Source organism: Dipteris shenzhenensis, chromosome 31 (assembly GCF_047967505.1).
Source record: "Dipteris shenzhenensis isolate YYH24624 ecotype China chromosome 31, Dip_SZ_1.0, whole genome shotgun sequence".
NCBI classification, from domain to species: Eukaryota; Viridiplantae; Streptophyta; class Polypodiopsida; order Gleicheniales; family Dipteridaceae; genus Dipteris; species Dipteris shenzhenensis.
Window position 1 is genome coordinate 32,812,589 of NC_141626.1, and position 20,797 is coordinate 32,833,385.

The 20,797-nt window shown below is 46.0% G+C and overlaps 1 protein-coding gene across 1 annotated transcript; it reads right to left on the reverse strand.

Annotated features, from left to right (window-relative positions):
• Window positions 1-908: 908 nt before the first annotated feature.
• Window positions 909-3,198, reverse strand: LOC147881357 (uncharacterized). The gene is made up of 6 exons (XM_087369974.1): window positions 2,911-3,198; window positions 2,557-2,616; window positions 2,173-2,388; window positions 1,865-1,962; window positions 1,623-1,738; window positions 909-1,415 (listed from the first exon to the last, which is right to left on the reverse strand). The coding sequence occupies exons 1-6, from the start codon at window positions 2,954-2,956 to the stop codon at window positions 1,259-1,261; spliced, it is 693 nt and encodes a 230-aa protein (XP_087226100.1). The 5' UTR covers window positions 2,957-3,198; the 3' UTR covers window positions 909-1,258.
• Window positions 3,199-20,797: the final 17,599 nt, after the last annotated feature.

Sequence of the window (20,797 nt, forward strand, 5' to 3'; positions counted from 1 at the left end):
TAACAGTTCACCCTGTTTCCGTAACAATTACATATCTTATCATCCTTTTAAAAAACATGCATATATTCACATTAACACACATACACAAACACCTACATTCTTTGTTTGCCATGAAAATTTTTTTTTAAATGTAAAACTTTACATTGAATATAGAAGGCAGTGCTCACAAGTACTTGTACTCTCTTGTTCATTATTCATTCTCCCCCTGCGGAGGCCCGCTATGTTCTCTCCCTCTGATTCTCACACACTCCACAGCTCCACTTGTGTCTTGAGTGCAACATTCTTTCAGTTCAGATAGTATAAAGCAGGTGAGAGAGTGAGTTAGGCTATCTCGCTGTTACAATTTCCGCTGTCATTTGTACAGCATGAGGGAAATAGCTATTTCCCCTCTTTTCCCCTCCGTGACATAAGGTCCTATCGGGCCTGTAGCAAATTTTTAATTAAAAACGATTACACACTACCAGAAATTAAGTAGTAGTGGATACTTAGGATTCCAATTCAATTATCCAAAATGGTCGGTACTTTCTCACAAAAGAAATTTGACAAATCAGAGAACAAGCAGATGAAATGGTCAGTACTAGGTAGCAGATCTTCAGACTGCCCTCTCTCTCTCTCTCTCATGCACTCAAATACTCCTCTTGCTTGCTCGCTCTGTCCTCTCTCTCCCTTCTACACACCTCTCCCTCCGTCCCTATACGCAGGCATTTTTTTGCTCGCATTTTGCATTAAATTGAACTGTAGAACTGCGACAATATCCCCTTATCTGGAATCCAAAAATGTGGCCGTAATAGAAAACAACACAGTCTCTCGCCATAACTATATCCTGGAATAAAAAGAAATACTAAAATCCATTTCATTACTGTACTTAGAAGATACAGAGCACAAAGGTGAAAAAATGATCAAATTGAACAGCAGCGACTCCATGTTTAGCCACATTAAGACATGTTAAATCACTTTTGAGGCATTTTTTCTTAATTCGATGCTACTTGGTTTAGGTGAAGGGCCTCTTGCAATGTCTTCAAATGAAGCTTACAAAGACCAGCCATTGAAGTTTATTCACAGAGATAAACAATAAATGTGCTGACATCCACAAGAGTGTATACTATCAGCGGGAGAAATTATATACAAAAGGAGATGCTTGGAATGTACAGAGTGAACAAAGAGCCAGACGTCAAGGGAGATCCGAGGAGGGTTCTCACCTAACTGAGATCACAATTGCCAATGCTCCATACCTTACAAATTGCAGACGACAATTTCCTTAGACTTTCTCTGTGACATCATGCTTGCAAACGGGGCATAGTTTGGAGTGATTCAACAACCACTCAGAACCGCACGCGTCATGGAAAGTGTGCATGCATGGTAAAAACAAGAGGGAGTCCCCATTGTTGTACTCATTCTGGCAGATTGTGCATAGTCTGCACAAGAAGCAGGATTTCAGAACAGCATTCAACAAGAAAAAAAGAATTTGTATGCCATGAGGATGCGGCAGTAAGAAAACATAAGTTCTGCAAAGATAACAGATCAGCAACTAGCACTGCCCTGTGAATGATGAGAGCTTTAGTGTATGCAACTATCTTGAGATATTCAGAAGACACATTCTATTTGAACCTAAAAAGGCTTACTCATCCACGATCTTTAATGAGGATGAATGATTGTTCTTGTCAAACACGTGTCCACTTAGTGAGTTGACTACAGCAGGGGAGGCTGCACACTTCACATTTTCAAGTAAAACAAGGTTCTGCAAGACGATTGACCAGGTATCAACAAAGTAAAACAAATAGGAACTCGCCAACAGAGACCAAAAAAATTTATACCTCCAAAATGTAAACAAATAAACCCCATAAATATGGATGGTATGATATACCTCATACGACATGTCCAAAATTCCACCCTGTAAGGATGTAATATTTTGGTTGTCACCATTCACATTGCGAGAAGTCTCAGATAAGGAAAGCGTGACAGCTACAGAATGCAGATATTGAGCAGAAAAGTCAGGACTTGCAAGCATAACGCAAAAATGTTTAAAAAATAATAATTTAACTCAAAGCATTATCTTAAACCTAACCAAATCATACCTCCCCAATAACAAAAACTTTAATGCAGGGCAATGAAATAAAGCCTTGTGAGTGCTCTCTAGCACTCCCTCGGATCTTTCACTATAGAGATAATTACCAAGAGCCACATCTAGGTCATCGTCATCCACAAAACCATCAAAAAGAAGGCAATCTTCCCACTCATCCCGAGCTGAGTGCCTTGCAGCTCGCCTAGATTGTCTCCTACTGACAGGCCTGGGAGCCACAAAAAACTCCTCTTCGCTGTCATGCATCAGTCTACTCCGATGCTCCTGCTCCGTTCTCCTCTGCTCAGCTGCTGCTCTCCTCCTCCTTCCTAGAAATGCCAGTAAACACCAATTGAGACAATTACAATCCACACTATCCATGTTCCACAGCCGCGTTGACAAAATCAATATGCAAGGAGACCATGAGTTGAACTTGCATTCAGTAAACCATCCACATCCAATGAGCCAACGCTGATGGCACACGTAAAACAGCTCACCTTTGCCAGCCGACCTATCACTCCTCTGGGGTCGGATTGCAGGAGTCGCACAAACTTCTCCTGCGAGAGATGCAATACGAATCATACACTAGAACACATAACCATTTGCATCCTGCAGACTCGGAGACAACTGAAAAGACAATTAACGCTCAAGAGAGAATACTAATTTTCCCGGAAAATCTCAGCACTACCAAGGCTCAATAATCCGAAATTGGGATGCGTTGCAGACAATTGAGACAGGAAAGGGCTTGCGAACAAATCGAATTCCCCGAAAAAAAGTCCGTTGCGAAGACTCGAGTCTACCGAAAATGGTACGGGCAAAGAGAGGAAGGAAACCAAAAGGGCGGAGCGTACCATTAGAGGCAGGGAGGGGGGGGGGAAGGGCGGCCGAATTACTCATGGTAGGGGCGAAAGGAAGGCTGGATCCGCTGTGTGCGAAAGGGGGGAGGGAAAGGGGGAGGGGAGGATCGCCCAAGAGGGGGAAGGGCCCAAAAGGGAGGTGGGCGGGAAGGGAAAGGAGAAAGAAGGGGAGGAGAAAGCAAAGGGGAAGGGGGGCAGGAAGGGGAAGAAGCTCTCAAGGGAGATCTGGCTATGGCGGATCTGGCTATGGCGGAGAAGCAGCTGTGGTCTACGGTACATGGGAAGATGTAGTTTACCGGCTCCCACCCGGTTTCCCTTTCGGCCTTTCCCGTCCATTTGCCCCGGTTTACCGGCTAGTCGACGCCCGTTGCCGGTCGCCCTTTCCCCTTTCCCCGGTATCCCTTTTTGAAAATTTTCGAATTTTTCTTTTTCTTTATTTGGGGCACGGCATCTCCCCTCGAATATCTTGGCGGTTACATTTATTTCTATTTTATTTTTTTTTAAATTCCGTTTTAATCGTCCACTTCACAAACCTTGCTTTTTTTCTCGTCCACCAAACACCACCATCACAGTTGTCGCCCCTTTGTTTTGACAAATGGACTCTCGTTCTAGCTTCCCCTATGCCACACACTTGCTTTGCACCCAACGATTTACACACTATCGCCGTCGCCCAAGCAATAAATGAATCCTGCACCTTGCACCATCTATTGTCGAGCAATCTTGCCCGTCCATCAGCCTTGGGCATGCCCACACGTGCTAGTATCTAAATGCCCTAATATTGTGATTCCCCATAAGGAGTATCTATGGGAATACGCCACAAGAGGACTTTCCCTAGAACAAATGGGGAGCGATGGACTTTCCAACCAAATAATCTGACTCCATGCCATTCCCCCACATGAAGGCTACGAAAAAGTAACAATCAATACAATCATTGAAGGTTAAATTTGAATTTTTACTTGGAGGAAGGAATATTTATGAGCCTCATTTCGTCACTGAAATCCAACAAGTAAGACTAAATCTCAACTAACCTCAAACCTTTCCATCTACATTAGGACGTCGCATAATGCAAGTGCACTTTCAACATCTAATAAAGCTTTGAGGCTTCTCTCTCTCTCTCTCTCTCTCTCTCTCTCTCTCTCTCTCTCTCTCTCTCTCTCTCTCTCTCTCTCACACACACTTTTTTTTTGGGTGAAACACGCACACAGGTGCGCACATGTGACAAAAGATTCTCATCTACAACATCTATCTTTCTATGTGTTAAACTACTAATCATTTTACATTTGCTTTTGACTCGAATTGCCTTTGTGCTCACATTTCTCGCTTTTTTCCTGGTGACACTTCGTAGACTTATTGTCCAAGGCTGTGCTTATTTCCTTTCGACTTGAACTACCTTTGTGTCCACATTTCTTCACTTTTCTGCTTGGAGGTGGTGACACTTCTTAGACTTATTATCCAAGGCTATAGCTTATATTCTGGAACTTTTAACTTCTCTTACAAGCTTCCCCTTTGCATGTTATTGTTGCCACCACCATGCATTCCTTGGGTGCAGTTTTGTGGAGGTAAACATCAATCTAACCTATCCCTAAGGATAGGGTACCAACTCTATGTATGCCATTCAGGGTCCTCTAAGTACTTGAGCACCTCCAGTTGCTTTTGTTATCAAATGAAAGACTTTCTCACCACCATTTCACCCTAGCCAAGCTCCACATTTGGACCAGACAACTCATCAAGCATCATATCTCTAGTGGTCCTTTCCACCTTATTGACAGGTAGATCTTGAAAACACACACAAGGAGGCACAATGCATTGCTATAGTAGGCTAGAGTCAAGCCGAATTGGGAGCTTATACCTTATCATTGCACAGAGGCAAGAAGAAAGTCCGTGTGCCGATGTGAGCAACTTGCGTATTGGAAGGATTAGTATGCCTAGTCTTGGTTGAAATGGTTAACATGGCAGATGTCTTGGATGATGCTGAGAGGAAGAGTTTGTGCAGGCGAACCCAGATCTGGTCCCTTTGTTCACAATTGATGTCAAATAGATCTCCACATAGTACCTCCTACCTAGACCATTCATGGGTTTGGCAACTCTAGTACTACAGACTAGGTCAACGGATGATCTAGTTACAAAAGATTTGGGATTTGTAGGATGCTTTCTAGTAGGAGCAGGAATTCAAGTAACGCATGGTGACAGTGACCCATGTCTAGGAAGATGTCCTCAATACAATGTTTTTGGGAGTGGATGGGTGCTTCAAACTAGTAAAGATCAGCACCTTTCTCAAAGAGGAATTTTAAACAAAGTTGGTGGCATTAATCACGGAGTTTGCAGATGTGTTTGCCTAGGATTACTGCGACATGCAGGGACTCTACCCCAAGTTTTACCAGCACTGTAATCAAAACATTTTGTGTAGAAAATGGGATCAAATCATATGGGTAGCATAAAAATCGATGAGCTACAAATAGTTTTTTGTGAAGGATTATTCTAGGAGGAGCTTCTATATCATGGGCGAGACTATTGTTGTTTGTATATAAGTCCATACAATAAAGAAACCCATTCAACTCATGTGTTACCTTACATAATTTTGAGTGACTACCTTGAGGTGTAGACATTGCAGCATTTCCCCTTTTGTATTTATTGAATGATTTCTAACTTGCATGGATTTATTATTTATCAAATGATAGGTTTTCTCTTTGTATGTTGCCAATAATTTTTCATTTGGGATTCATTGAATCTTTGCAAACTTGCATGGACTTACGAGTTATCCCCAATAGTAAGTTTATCTTAAATGTTGCCAAGAATCATACGAAAAACAATCTTTAATAGTGTCATGTAGATTCAACCATTTCTAGTAAAAAACTATTGCTACTATAGGTTTAGAAAAAGTTCATCAAAAGTGTCGCTCGAACTCTGGGCTCGCTCGAACACAGTCACTCGATGTTTTGACTTACTCGGCTTATCACTAGCTCAAGATTCAACTATCCAGAGCACAATGTTGATACCTCCAGATTGGAACAAAAGATTCCACGTTTTAAATTTGTGAATGCATCTAATAGAGGAGCGAGTAGTGTGTTGATGATACAAGATGGTACAGACCCATATATTCTGTGAGCTACAAACTCTCCATAGCAAAGAGAAACTATTCTATGATAGAGCACAAAGGTCTAGGATAATCTTCTCTGTGAAAAACATTCAGTACTATGTCTTGGGTCATCGTTTCATGTTCCATGTTGACCATTCTGCACTCCTACATCTGGTCAAGCAGTAGAATCTCACAGGCCAACTTGAGCGCCAGATGCTACTTCTTCAAGAATTCAACTTTGCGGTGGTACATAGGCTTGGATTGTAGCCCTATTGTAGCACATAGTTGCAGACTCTCTTTCTCATTGGAATCTAATGAGCCCACAATGGGCATCGACGATGAGTTTTCGGGTGTGGAGCCTGGTGCAATCTTTATGATAGCTTGTTGCAAACATCGATGCAGAAGAGGTACATCAAGAGACTCCCTACTCATGGTATGATGAATTGCTATTCTTTATGACTTCAGAAACAATGCCACTATACCTGACAAGAGATCAACAAAAGCGATCGGCATTGCAGAGCCATGGATTTGAAGTGGTGGTTGCGAAACTCTACCGCAGACACTTGTTGGATGTCTTGCTCAAATGTATGCTGCTAGCAGCATGAATGAGAAGTAGTGGTCATGGAGGCACATTGTGAAGTGCCAGGTGGCCAATTTGCGGGAGCGATCACGGGCAAGAAAGTGCTATATGCTAGGCTGGGGTGGCCAACACTACAAAAAGCCTAATGTTTCACACTATGGTGCAACCTTTGCCAATGACTCAGTTAGCCCTCTGATTAGGATTGAATGCCGATGCAGCCAATGCTACCTTTGGGACCTTCCAAAAATGGGGTTTAATGGGTCCATTAAAGCTTGCAGTTGTACAGACTGGAAACCATTACATGCTCGTTGTAACCCTGACCACTGCCGCCCCATCTTAGCCATGTCATACTTCTCTTTAGATCTCCAACCCACTTCTCTATCTCTTCTCCGCCCCTCCGATCTCTGGACCTTAGCCACCCATCCCATCCTCCTCAATTTTCAAGCCTAGTGCCGCATCATCAGTGAGTCCCTGAATTATCCAACGGACAATGAAGTGATGCAAGTCGCAAAGTCAAACGAACTCACGCCGTGGGTATGCACACCTGAAAGTCTGCAAGTAGACATCAATTGGATGTAGACCTACGGCCGAGCCTTTGCAGTCCAATCTCAAGCGCACCTCGCAGCCTACCAGTCCACAACCTACCACCCCCTCGGCATAATAATCTTTAATAGGGTGCTACAGGCTCTCCAAGACTCACTTGAATCCTTGGTGAGCAATTTCGAAACAATTCATGTAGCCTACCCAGAGGAAGTCACCGAGGAAGAGGGAAATGAAGCCATCACCCTCTTTAATACTACCGCCCCCCCTACCGAAATTCCACCACTGCCTCCTCTGGATCCCGCCCAACCCACCCAACAAGCTGCCCAACCTCCCCTCCCTCGGACAACACTACCCGAGTATTCATTTAATGCCTCTAACATCACCACCGCAGAGTACGACACCTCCCAGTCCATCTCTTCTACCACTCCGATTGACCTTCCTGACACAGCCTTCAACACGCTGCTTCAAGTAGCCAATTTTGTACAGGCGACCTACGCAACAACACTAATAGGTACAGCAGAGCAGGAGTCCATGCCTATTGTAGATGACGATGCTTCGCCATCTCGGCCTGCTTCCCCCCTGAAGATGTCCAATGACGTAGACTTACAGTCCTTTCAGGAGTTGCCAAATAGTGTGCTAATGTAGCATTGGAAGCGCTAGCTCGAGGGCTCCCACCTCCACCTCTATGAAATCCTTGAAGTGCGCCCCCTCACACAGTTCATCATGCACTCCTTCGATGGCTGGCAACACGAGCATCCAAAGCACACAAGAGGAGGATACAGCCCCGCCACCGATGCTCCAGTCCCAGAGACCGATGTAGATGCCGATCTACAGCCATGATGGTGACTCCCCTTCTTGAAGCTAGAGAAATTTTTGCGCTACCACCACAGTGCCCACGCCGATCGATGCATCCACCATTGTATATGCCAATGGAACGTCGATGGACTTGGCCCAAATTCAGAGAACTCTAGCAGTAGCAAGACCCAAATATGTTGTACAACTTTCCAAAGTACAACTTCCCAAAAGACATGACCCAGGAGGGATTTTTCTTCCGCCTCCAGTCATTCAATGACACATACGGCTCCGTTCCAGATCCGGCCATCACAGCAGCGGTACATTTCAATCGCTGCCTCCTCTTACTCCTCCACGATCTCCCTACTCATAGTCGCCCTATCGACGATCGCCTCCACAATCTGAACAACCAGATTGTATTCAATCCCGACATCGGTCCAACACGGTTTCAGCACCTCCGCCTCTACCTCCATGGCCGCAATCTCCATGGACATCACATCCGTGCCTCGAGGAGATGCACGCCACCCATTTTTAGAAGTATTGCTTGTACCTCGCTCACCTCACTCCATGACAACTGGACCGCTATGCAATCCTACAAACAGTACTCACCATCGACCTCCTCCAATGCGGTGGATGGATCAACAACAGGAAAGGGGGCATGTTAAAATTCATAGAGTACAGTCGCAGAGTACAGTCGCAGTAGTACAGTCGCCGAATGCAAGGTAATTAGTGATCAGAGGTGATCAGGCCGCATGATCTACTCCAACAGACAAGCTCAAGGAGTTTGATCCCCAAATACCCAAAGTCCAAGGATCCAACCACAGGTTGTATGTTTAAGCTAACATCCATGACCAAAGATTGCAGGCAATGTGCACATTTCAGGTCTACATTCACGGAAATAGCCATGCCAATGAAAATAGCCATGAAAGGAGAACAGCTCAAACTCAGGGAGTTCGATCCCCAAATATCCTGAGGCAAATGCATCCAGGCAATGTGCAAGGTTGCCTTTGAGTGTCTCGCGGGAGTTAAGCCTCGCCACTCTAGGTTTTGAGCCTCGTGTGGGGTTTGAACCACAAATGGTTTAAGGCGTGAGGGCACTCAGGGAGTTTGAGCCCCAAATCACCTAAGCCTAGGAGGCACGAGGCTAACACAAGCGCTATTTGGGAACTGGTTAGGACCACCTCCTAATGCCATGTTTGTCCCAAGCACTTTAATATGGTTAACACAAGTGCTATTTCCACCAGTAGGGAGAGATGGAAAGAATAGTAATATGCCTTGGCACCCTACGGGCCCAAGAGCCTTTGGTTGTAAAGAGAAGGAAAGTGCTAAAAAGGAAAAGGGTTGGCCCTCCCTTCAAAAGGTACTTGTATAAAAGGCCAAAGTGTTGACTTTGGTCTTCATTGTTGTTTGCACAAGTTTGAATACAAGCTCCCTCTTCTCTTCCAAGTGTGTGTTTTGGGTGTTCCCTTGTTTCCATTGTAGTGCCCTACGCTTGTGTTTGCCACTCCATCACTCTCCTCTTCCCCTTTCCTTCTCCTCTCCTTCTCCATCCCTTCTCCCCTCTCCTCTCCCCTCTCCCCCTTCCCTCTTTCTCTCATGGAAACACATTGTAACAAGATCAAGACACTTCTGGACGACTCATGCCTTGCATTGCTCTCATGGAAACACATTGTAACAAGATCGAGACACTTCTGGACGACTCATGCCTTGCATTGCTCTCATGGAAACACATTGTAACAAGATCGAGACACTTCTGGACGACTCATGCCTTGCATTGCTCTCACAAGGAGTAGCTTGGAGTGGAGGCTCCATCGGCATCTCTTCAACATCCCCACGACACGTGAGTCACCGCTGAGACCCACACATTTTTGGCGCCGTTGTTGGGGAGAAAAGGTATGCTTTTGCATTTGCACTTGTTGCCCTTTGTTGATATCTACCCATTGCACAAGTCTTCAAGCCTAACTTGGAGTTGTTGAGGGAGGAAGTGAGAGTAAGGATGGAAAAGTGTGTTTTCTTGTTGGAAAGTCATTTGGGAGCATTTGAAGCTTGTTTTTAATGTTTTTTAGTGTTTTAAGTTGATAGGAACGTAGTGTGTGTGATTTCTAAGAAGTGTGTGTGTGTGTGAGGTCCAAACCCATAAAAAAACAACCAAAATGTTGATTCTTGCCAAATCTTGAAGTTTTGTGTCTGGTCAAAGCAGCATACTGATTAATGAAGTGCTGGTAATATCCAGCCAAGTTGACAAAGGAACACACCTGACGCCTGGTGGTGGGTGGAGAGAGCTTAAGAATTGCATCAACCTTATCTGGATCAGGCCTAAGACCATCTGCTGAGACTATGTGCCCAAGCAATCTTCCTTGAGTGGCCCCAATAGTGCATTTCTCGGGGTTGAGGCTGCTATTTGCTTCATTAATCCTTTGGAAAGCCATGTGAACCTTCATGATGTGCTCACTTCGTGTAGAAATATGCAAAATTCATCTAAAAATACTTCCAAGAAAATCCCCAAATAAGGGGCGAAGACCATCTACATGAACCGTTGAAATGTAGCGGGAGCATTGGTAAGACCAAACGGCATCACTTTGAAAGAAAAAGTGCCCCAGGGTGTGGCAAATGGAGCATATACACATCTTCTTCTTCAATTTTGATTTGATAGAACCCTGAGTAGCCATCACAAAAAGTGTACATCTCATGGCCGCTCACCTTCTCTAGAATGATGTCCTGAAATGGAAAAGGATGATGATCTCTTTTTCTGGCCATGTCGAGCTTCTTGTAGTCGATGCAAAACCGCCACTTGTTCTTCTTCTTGGGAGTGACAACCACTGGTGAAACCCATTCAGTGTTGGTGACTGGAACAATGAATCCAGCTTCTACACCTCAGTGCATAGCGCATTAGTTTGAATTGGGCCTAACCTTCAAAACTTCTGTGCCACATGCTTAGCATCCGGCTTCAGCTCTATCTTATGTTCTATGGCAGTCACATGGTGCAAATGATGGTAACTCGTGGCAAAGAGGTTAGGAAAATCTTTAAACATTTCTAATATTTCATCCTTTTCCCTGGGAGTAAGATCAAGAGAAAGCATAGACTCTAGTTGTTGGGGTGTGGCAGTTACCTTCTCTATTGGCAATGGAGTAGGAGACACTTCCATCATATAGATTTCTTCTTCAAGACCTCCTCCCCCCCGTCTAAATCTTCAAGAGACTCAGATACTGTGGATGAGGCAATGTCACTTCCCAGCTCTTCTTCTTCTTTTGGTTCCACCGCACTAGGCTGAACTGGGATCTTCTCCTTTGAAGTGCCAAAAGACATGTGTCCGGTTTTCCAGTAGCTGAGTGCATCACTCTTCCTGAGCTATGGTCGCCCAAGTATGGCTGGATAACTTCTTCCAGTATCCTCTATGTCGACAACATAGAAATTGATGGTGATGGTCAGCCCATTGACTAAAAATTGGCAAATCCTCAATGACCCCCATGGTAGCGAGTCGTCTTCCATCTGCTACCTTGATCAGAGTAGAGGAGCGCCTAGTGCATTTTAGATTTAGCTTTTTCATGATGCGGGGCACCATAATGTTACATGCGGCACCACCATCAACGCACACATTCTTGATGTGACAATTGTCTATGATGACATCCACAATGTGCAGGTGTCGATCGATATCTTCTGAGATAGATGAAATCTCCCGCACCTTTTTCGGACTATCTGGGAACTTTACTCTTCTCTGCAAGGGGGGTTGCTATCTCAACATCTGGAGTCTCTGAAGAGGATACCTTCTTCTTTGGTCAACTAGGTCTTTGGCCTAAAGAAGGTCCTGCAGCTTCTCTACTTCTCTTTCCAAGATCAAGGACTTCCACATCAGACTCTCCTACATCATATTCACCTAGTCGGCTTACACGTGGACCATTTGGACATTCAGTGCGGTAGTGACCCTTCTAATGACAATCAAAGCACACAATATTGGCACGTTCCCTTGGAACACAGTTGGCTTGCTTCTTGATTCCCACCATCTCAAGTCGTAATCGTTAAGTACCTTAGCAAGATCATTGACACCAGGTTCTTCTGTTGGCGGGGCAGAAGGTGTAGGAAGGAGAGGAGCTTGTGGACGAGGTTGGGGAAACCCCCTAGGTGGAGGGTGAGGATATGCCCCTGGTGGGGGAGGTGCATACATCCCAAGAGGAGGCTGTGGATACATTCCTGGTGGAAGAGACTGAGGAAATGTCCCTGACGGACGCTGTGAGGCTCAGGAAGATTAAGGTGAAGTAAAGTCTTTCTTGGAAGCAAGGTCCGATTGAACTTTGTCGAACTTGTGAGCGATCTCTTGTGCCCGCTCCATGGTCTCCGGATCCTTCCACTTAAGCTTGAGACGAAAACCGTCTTCAGCCCCAACAATCAAGTAGCTCAGCACATGTTGAGTCATCTCGGATTGGAATCCAGCATTGTCTTCTTGCATGGCAATTAAGCGATCAAGAAGTACAGCTGCTCGGTCCACATATCGACGCACCGTCTCTCCTTCTAACTGCTTCAAATTTGCCACCTGCAAGTGCACATTTTCTTGCTCTTCATCCTTGCCAAAATATTTGATCATTGCTGCAGTCAGCCTTGGCCAACTCTGATGGACCGCCTCTATCTGCTTCTCATACCATACCTGAGCCAATCCTTCCAAGAATGTGGGTAATACCAATAACCAATGATCTTCTGTTAGAAAATTAAGGGACACACATTGGCATTTAAATGCAACTAGGTATTCTTTTGGGTTCTCTCCGACCACAGAATACCGGGATGTCTGCCACGGAGGAAAATAGAAAGAGAAGGAAATTGTGGGGAGGTGGAGAGGGAAGAAAAACTGTTGGCTAACTACTAACAATTGAGAGTGGTATTTTGAAATTAAATTCAGGAGATGAAACTTCTAGGAAACATATGTAAGCCGGAAATGGAGATTCGGGAAATGAGCAGAACATGGAGCGAGAAGAATCAATAGCAAAGAAAAGCTCATAAACATCCTTCATGGTTGGGCCATTATTGTGGAAGATGGGGGGCTTGACGCCACATCAAGTTGTTCATGAGAACAAAGAGGAGGGCCACTATCAGGGCAAGAAGATGCAAGGCCTGCACATCACCTTCAGTGTCCTCTAACTCTTGTAATCTCCAAGAGATTTCTTCTAGCGGCGTGCGGTTTGGCATTGCAACTTCTTCTTTTGGGCATGATGGCCTTCAGCCGGAGGACCTGAATGATGTAGTTGGGACACTTTGTTTGGTGGTGGCCACATGCCCCACAATAATAACAATATATGATTCGCATGCGGGCGGTTTGCCTCCATGGGGTAGGGCTAGGCTTCATAAATTACCTTGAATTGTGTGGGCACAAAACTCCTTTGGAAATGGTAGCTCCTTGGAACTCACTGACGACTCGAGCAAGTGTATCGGACACACTATTCTCGAATCTTGGGATGTGATGTAATTGGATCTCTCGAAATTCTTGGTAGAGTTATGCGGCGTGTTGATGATGCGGGGCCAAGGACTCGCTTCATATCTTCCAATCACCACTGACTTGTCGGCACACCAGCTGAGAATCCCCCCACACTTCGAGTTGGGTGATTTGATGGTCCTTAGCTTTCTACAACCCAAAGATAAGGGCTGAATATTCAGCTTGATTACATGTGTTGGCTGCCATAGGACTACTATACCACAATTCCACCCCGTCGGGAGAAAGTCAAGATACTCCGCGGCTCCGGTTGCTTTTGTTGTGGGCTTGTAGGCGCCGTCAAAGTGCATCACCCATGCTGACATCATACAAGGACCAAAACACAGACATCCCAAGTCTCTCGATAATCAAGAATGGGAAGTATTAGGGGATGAAGGGAAGCCAATACTTCGGCGAGAAGTGCAGGACCAAACAAGCTTACAATCCTTTGCTAATGATTTATTTTATGACCAAATCAGATCACAACATGCAACTCAACGTGTGGTACAAATGGTTGATTTGGTAGAAAAGGATTCCGAGGTTGGAACATTTCAATCATACAGATGCATATTATTACATAAGAATTTTGAAAATCCTAACTGCTTGGCATATTCATAATAATAACTTTTGGGCTTTCTAGCTTCCTTAACATTCTTCTTGTGGACTTTCCTCTTTCTTACTTTTAATGGTGCCACACTAGAACCACAACTGGAATTCGGCATCTTTGTTGTGACTAGCCTTTGGAGCATCCATCATCGGATCAGCACTCTCCATCCATCATCGTCACCTAGGAGAAAGCGACCCAAATGCACCAAGTAGTAATCAGATAGCACTAGTTTGTGAACTGGGATTAAACAACAGATTCTTAAGATGAATCCCCAATCCTCAGGGAGTTCCCACTCGTCGACAAACCTTACTTCCCGTACCACCTCTGAAGATGCCAGAACCTCAACGGTTGTGCAGCTTGGAGAATTAAAGTTTAAACCCTGCCGATGGATGTTCAGAATTTCAATTTCTTTTACATCCCATGATAAGAGCTCCCACCCGTCGTCTGAATCGGCAAGTTGGTGGATCACGTGGCGCTACAAGTCAACTGGGAGTTCTAGGAATATATCTCTCCATGTACTCACGGCTGCCGGCTTTAGACTTCAAAGAAATTCTTTGAAATTTACAAACTCAGTCATACAAGCTAATCTAGAAATTTGTTTTACCTGTAGATGAGTCTGAGTGGCTTGATAAGGTCGGCCAAAGAACCACAATCGTAATACACAACAACTGAAAGATCCTCTATTGTTGTAGTCAATCTTTGCAAGGTCAAGGATGGCTTGGATACAGTTTAGAGCTTGATTTCTGATGTAACAAACCAAAGCTACGGCTGTAGCAATTGATGAGTAGTAAGCTGGGGCAGCCCAACTTCTTATAGAAGCCAACAACAAGCTGAATTGGGGAATCTCCACAAATTTAATGGTTGAAATAGCAAGGCAGCCCGGGGTTGAACCTACCATTTTGGACACTCATGAAGCCAACGGGGTTGAACCTACCATTTTGGACACTGGAATTGGCTTCATCAGGCTCCAAAAGAGGGACGTCTCCTTGTGGTAGAGCTGAAGCAAATTAGGAGACTACATCAACCAAGCGATGCTGTGTAGAGGGCGACCAACTGATGGATGATAGTCCCTGTCCAAATGGGAAGAAGAAAACGAATTTTGCTACCCGAAGCTTTTTAGATCATCAATAGCAACCGAAACGCTGCATATTGTTTTCTTTGCCGTCCAAGAATAGAAAAGAATTTAGTCGTTTGTTCTTAGAAGTATCTTCCTTCTTTGAAGTATGACGATGGAACAATTCCTTGAAATCCCAATCATGAAGTAAGTTGCGCTGGAACTTTGCACTTTGCAGAGACTCTTCAACGTTACTTCTCAAAATCAGTTTTGCTGGAAAGACTGCGCTGGTACTTCGCAAAGAGGAAGCTTTGGATATATATACAGGCTGATTGAATTGCTAGCCGTCCATAGCAAAGAAGGAGCTTGAGCTGGCTTGTGTTTTTGGTACCTCTCGCTCACAAATTTGCTCGTGGCTTCAAAGTTGCTCCTGCAGTAGAGTGAATACTCTTTTGTATAATACACTTAGCGGCTATTGTAGCTTCACTTTGATGCAGGTCTTGTTGCAGATCCAAGGCCATATATTTATGCTTCAAGCATCGCAAGGTCACAGCAAGGGTTGCACCAACGGTTGAGAAGGCAGCTTGGCACTCATCCGGAGAATAGATTTAGATGGTTTTGGCTGTCCAATATGAAGCTAGTATTGTAAGTGGCACCATCTGCAGTGAAGAGGTAATAGGACTCTCCAACGTTGCTTCTCAGAATCAGTTTTGCTGGAAGAAATTGCACTGGAACTTTGCAGAGGTGGAAGAGAAACTGCACTAGAACTTTGCAGAGCTGGAAGAAACTGCGCTGGAACTTTGCAGAGACTCTTCAACGTTCTCTACTTGCTTCTCTGCAAGTAATTCATCATTTCATGGGTTTTGTTTTAAAGGCATTTCGATGCTGTTGGTTGCATTGCAGCAAGGTCAATATTGAAGGGAACGAGGGGAGTGAGGGAGGAGAGGTCGAGATTGAGGGGGGTGAGGAAAGCTGAGGGCTTAGGTGAGAATGAAGAGAAGAGTGAATTGGAGAGAGTGAGCGACGAAAAGGATCGTGGGTAAGGGAGAGGGGATGAGAAGGACGTCAGAGAGGAGTGTGACTATGGGGAGTGAGAGGGAAAGGGAGGAGCATTGGAGACCGCGGTGATGGGGCTAGTTCATGAAAGAGGGAGAATTTGAGGGTGCAAAGTGAAAGGACAGTTTTAATATAAAAAAAAGAAAACGTGAGCGGGAAATAAAGACAATGAGGGCGGTGGGATCAAGTGGAGGAGCATACTAAATGCATATAGGCGCAGGGCTTTCATAAAAGATCATTAAGAAATATTTTCAATTCAAAGTTGCATGGAAAGACTCTTGGAAAAAAAGAAAACCCTCTCATGAAATTTTACATTTTTGCTTGCAAAAAAGTGTTTTTTCTTCAAGTTTTTGTCATTGTGTAGGTGATCTAGGTAGTGTAGCACCCCCTAGCATAACAAATCCAGGACAGAAACTCAAATCTTGCAAAAACTCCACAAAAATCAATCGATGACACTATGTTTTCCTATCCCACCAACTCGGCGACGAAATATCCTACCCATCGGTGCGTTAGCTGTATCTCGTCGATCAAACCCCGTTGACCCGATGCCATAGAGCTATCCCACCTACCTAACTTCTGACCACGACCTGATTAAATGCGTGTCAGAGTTGCTATCCCGCCGACCTAATAGCCGTTGACCTGGTGCTATAGAGCTATCGCACCGACCGTTGCTATTCTGCAACTCTGCTGCTGGTGCGGTGAACCCACCCCCACACATGTGGTCATATTCGTATCCCTCCACTCATCGTGTTATGCCCATCACGCCGCCCATGTGAGTGTTGGCATTGCGCGTACAGTCGAAATTTCTCTGATTGCTTGCAGCTAGAAGTTTGCCCATACGTATTCCGCCGCCCAATGTTATACACTTACTCCACCGATCGTTGCTTCACTCCTATCGCGTCGCCCATTGTGTTTGCTGATCCCCATGCCCATCGTGATAACTATACTGTCACCCGGTGCTCCATCCGTATCCCACAGACTTGTGATCCTATTGCATACGTGGCAAGATCTATCCTGCCAATCATCGCACTACGTCGATCCCGCCACCAGTTGTCATTCTTACCCCGTCGCCATCACGATACGCTTATGTCGTCGCTCGTCTCGCTATACCCGTATCCGGCCTCCCGGTGTGATACGCTATCCCTCCGACCGTCGCTATAGAGCTATCCCCCGACCGTCGTGATACCTTTGGGGTAGCCAAAGGATTTTAAAAAAAATTCAGAAACTCAGTTCATCCTGAGGGTGCTCAGCTAGAGGCCTCCCACATGCACTTGAGATCCAGAAGAATTTTGCCAAAAGATCCTGTACCGGAAGAGAGTGCTTCGAGCTACGTTCATCCCCCACCCTCTGTCCCAGCTGGGAATCCGGAAACTTGATCCCTATCCTCCACTCGTTAGTAGGCCCCCGACGAGAAACTCTATCTAGCTCCGACGAAGTAGAGAATCTGGATGAAGTGATGCAAGACCCCTCGGGTCCAAGGGCATCTGAAGCTCCATTTGCAAGTGTAGCCTCTCCCAACTCTCCTGTACCTTCGGTTGCGTCCAAAGCTTAGAGGTATGTTCTCCAACATGTTCAGTCGCATAGAGTCGGCAGACATGAAGAACCCCTTCACCGGCATGTCTGCAGGGGGAGAAGCTCAGCAACATCCTGCTCCCAAACAATAGACTGGGACGGAAACCACCTTCATCGAATCCAGGACCCTCTGCCTATGCTAGACCTTCTCAGTGGGAAAACATCGATGATGAAGATCCATGGATGAGCAAATTTCGAAGGCAAGACCCCAACCGAGGGGATACTAAAAACTTCCAAGGCGGAGTGCCTTATGAACCTCCAATAGTCTAGGTGCCGCCAACCTTCACCAACTAAGGGGCACCATAGTTTCCACCCTACTGCCCATTGCATGGAACTAATGTTCCCATGCCCCAGGACCCACCCCCTCCGGGAGTACGTCCCTTCACATCCATACCAGTTGCACCGATGAATGCAGGACTTGGCACATCCATTCCAATGCTGGTACCAGCAACTACATGGATACCACCACTTGGGCCAGGCTTAAGGCCAGCCCTGCGCCCCGTTAGGCACCACCTCCGCTAGCCGCTCAAACAATGTTAACTGATGAGGCGATGCGTATCTTGGTGAACGCCCTAGGAAGGGGAGGCACACCACCTCCACCCGCCCCAGTGTTCCCCGGAGGGACCCTTGAGGAGCTGACCCATAGCCATCTCCAAGCTAATGACCAAGTTCCTTGGAGAAGAAGACCCGGTCTCCCACATGGAGCAGTTTGAACATATTTGTGAACCTTTTGGTTCTCCCGAAGACCTAGAGATGGCCAATGCCTTTGGTCTCAGCCTAGATGGCAAAGCAAGCCAATGGTATAGGGCTCACACCCAGAAGAGAAGATCAATTGGGAGACATTGAGAAAGGCCTTTATTGTGGGGTTCGCCCCTAGTGGCCATAAATGGAGCCTGATCAACCAATTGTATGGTGTAAAGGAGAATGATAAGGAATCCCTAAGGGATTATATTGCTAGGATCAAGCACCTCAATGCCCATTGTGAACCGTATGAGCGGATGAGCGACGAACGATTGTTGCCTTGCTTCCTTATCGGATTGGCAGACCCAAAGCTGCATGACCACCTCATGGTGATGAATCTTGCCTCCTTCGATTTATGCTGCAAGGTGGCCATCCGCATATGTGACAACATGATGGACAAGGCCAATTCGGATAAAGCCCCAGACCCCTCAGAGATAGCTCCATTGGTTAGGTCTTCGAGTGTAGAAACGATCAAGAAGGAGACTAACGAGCCCAAGGGCTTGGATATGAGTGAGCTGGCTTCCAACCTGTTAGATCAACTAGGCCAGCAATGGAGGACAGGAACCTCCAAGGAGGCACCGAGCAACCCCCACTTGTTTCTATGGAGAGACAATGTTTGGTGTGGGGTATGCAATGGCAACCACCCCTCCAATGAGTGCCCGCACCCTCCCAATGTTGATTTTCGAGGTCCCTCCCCCAACCCATGTATCAAACAAGACCCCTATTAGCCCTAATGGCCCCGCCTAACCCCCTGGCCACTCACGGTGGTCTCGTGGCTAGTTCTAGCCAGTACATAACTCAGCCAACTTTGTTACCATCACCCATATTGGATCCACAGCCCCTGCTACCTCGTATAACCCCAATTAATCAAGTGTTGGTAGAAGAAGTGCCCAACGACTGGGAGGAGATGGATCCGAATCATGGACTTCCTGATTACTACCCCTATGAGGAGGGAAGTGGCACCTTGATCCACTACCTCCCGCCAGAGGATCAACAGGTCCCCGTATTCTAGACCGCCCCCATGAATGCAAGGGTGAGAGACCTAAACTCAATTGCTCGGAGACCCCTGCTCCAATGTTACACCTGCCAAGGTCCTCATAGAGCAAGCGAATGCCCCTACCAAGGTACTTCAAACCCTCCAATGTCCTGTTTCAAATGCCAAGGCCCACACTTCTTGAAGGACTGTCCATACAGGGATCGCAACCATGCCGCTCCAACCACGAACTCCACACCCTTGTGTGTGGGCTGTGGAACCGAGCATCTGTGGAACCGTTCCACGAGGAGACCACCCACCCCAATCCTCCCACCAAAGAGTACCAACCTTAATCTGCTTAGCATCGAGTAGGGCCATGTGGCCACAGTGCCCCTACAAGTCATAACGTGGATGCAAGCCAAGGCATTAGGCAAAGCAATGAGGAAGCTCACAAGGAAGGGTAAGGGATCCCCATTGCCTATTTACCCCACATCCCCTAAACCGAACCAAGAAAGCCATTCGAGTAGGTGATGGCTTCGCGACCAGGTGCTCATCCATGATGGTTCTGATGAGGAGACAACTACTCTTGCCACCTCCTCTGCTTCCGAACAAGCTTCCACCCAGGGTGACCCTAAAGTGCCTCCGAGCCTAGAGGTAAACAATCCAGTGCGGGCTCAAGGCCTAGCACCCTTGCCCTCCTATAAGGAGACCTGTCTTGACCCGGTCCTAGAAAAGAATTACGTAAAAGATGCCCATAACTTGGTACGAGACTCCCAAGAGAAGTTCGAGCATCGGTGAAAGGCCAATAGAGGGTCAGATATTATTCATTCAGACCACCTGATGGGCCACCGAGGGGCGAAATTGCTCAAGGTGCCAGAGAGGGTAGAGGAAGAGGAACACCTAAGCTTCAAGCACTCAGAAACTCTGGATTTGATGTAGAAGATGTTCCAGGAAGACCCAGTGTTGCAGATCCTACAAGAGGAAGGAGACCTATACGGCTTCAAGGAAATGCTATCCATGGAAGAAGAAGCTTCACAAGAGCCCTGCGACAGTGCCAGGTTGGCTGCCTTCCTATCGATAGAGGTGAAAATGCTGATCACTTCCCTGCTAAAAGGGAAATCCCATCCTATGGTGCCATCTATCCAATTGGATGAATTGACCGCTCTTACTCCCATCCCTAAGCCCAACCAATCGTCGCCAGAAAAGGGGCAGAATCTACCTAAGGTTCCCATCAACAAGCTAGGCCAGTACTTCGAGGGTGATAACACGAACGCCGCTATCCCCATAGTCTATCAAAACTAGAAGGTTGAAGCTATCCTAGATGGGGGAGCGGGAGTGAGTGTCTACACCAAGGAATGCTGGGTGAAATGGGGAAAACCTGCACTCAAGCAGACTCATCTGGTAGTAAAGCTAGCCAATGGGGGAACTGCC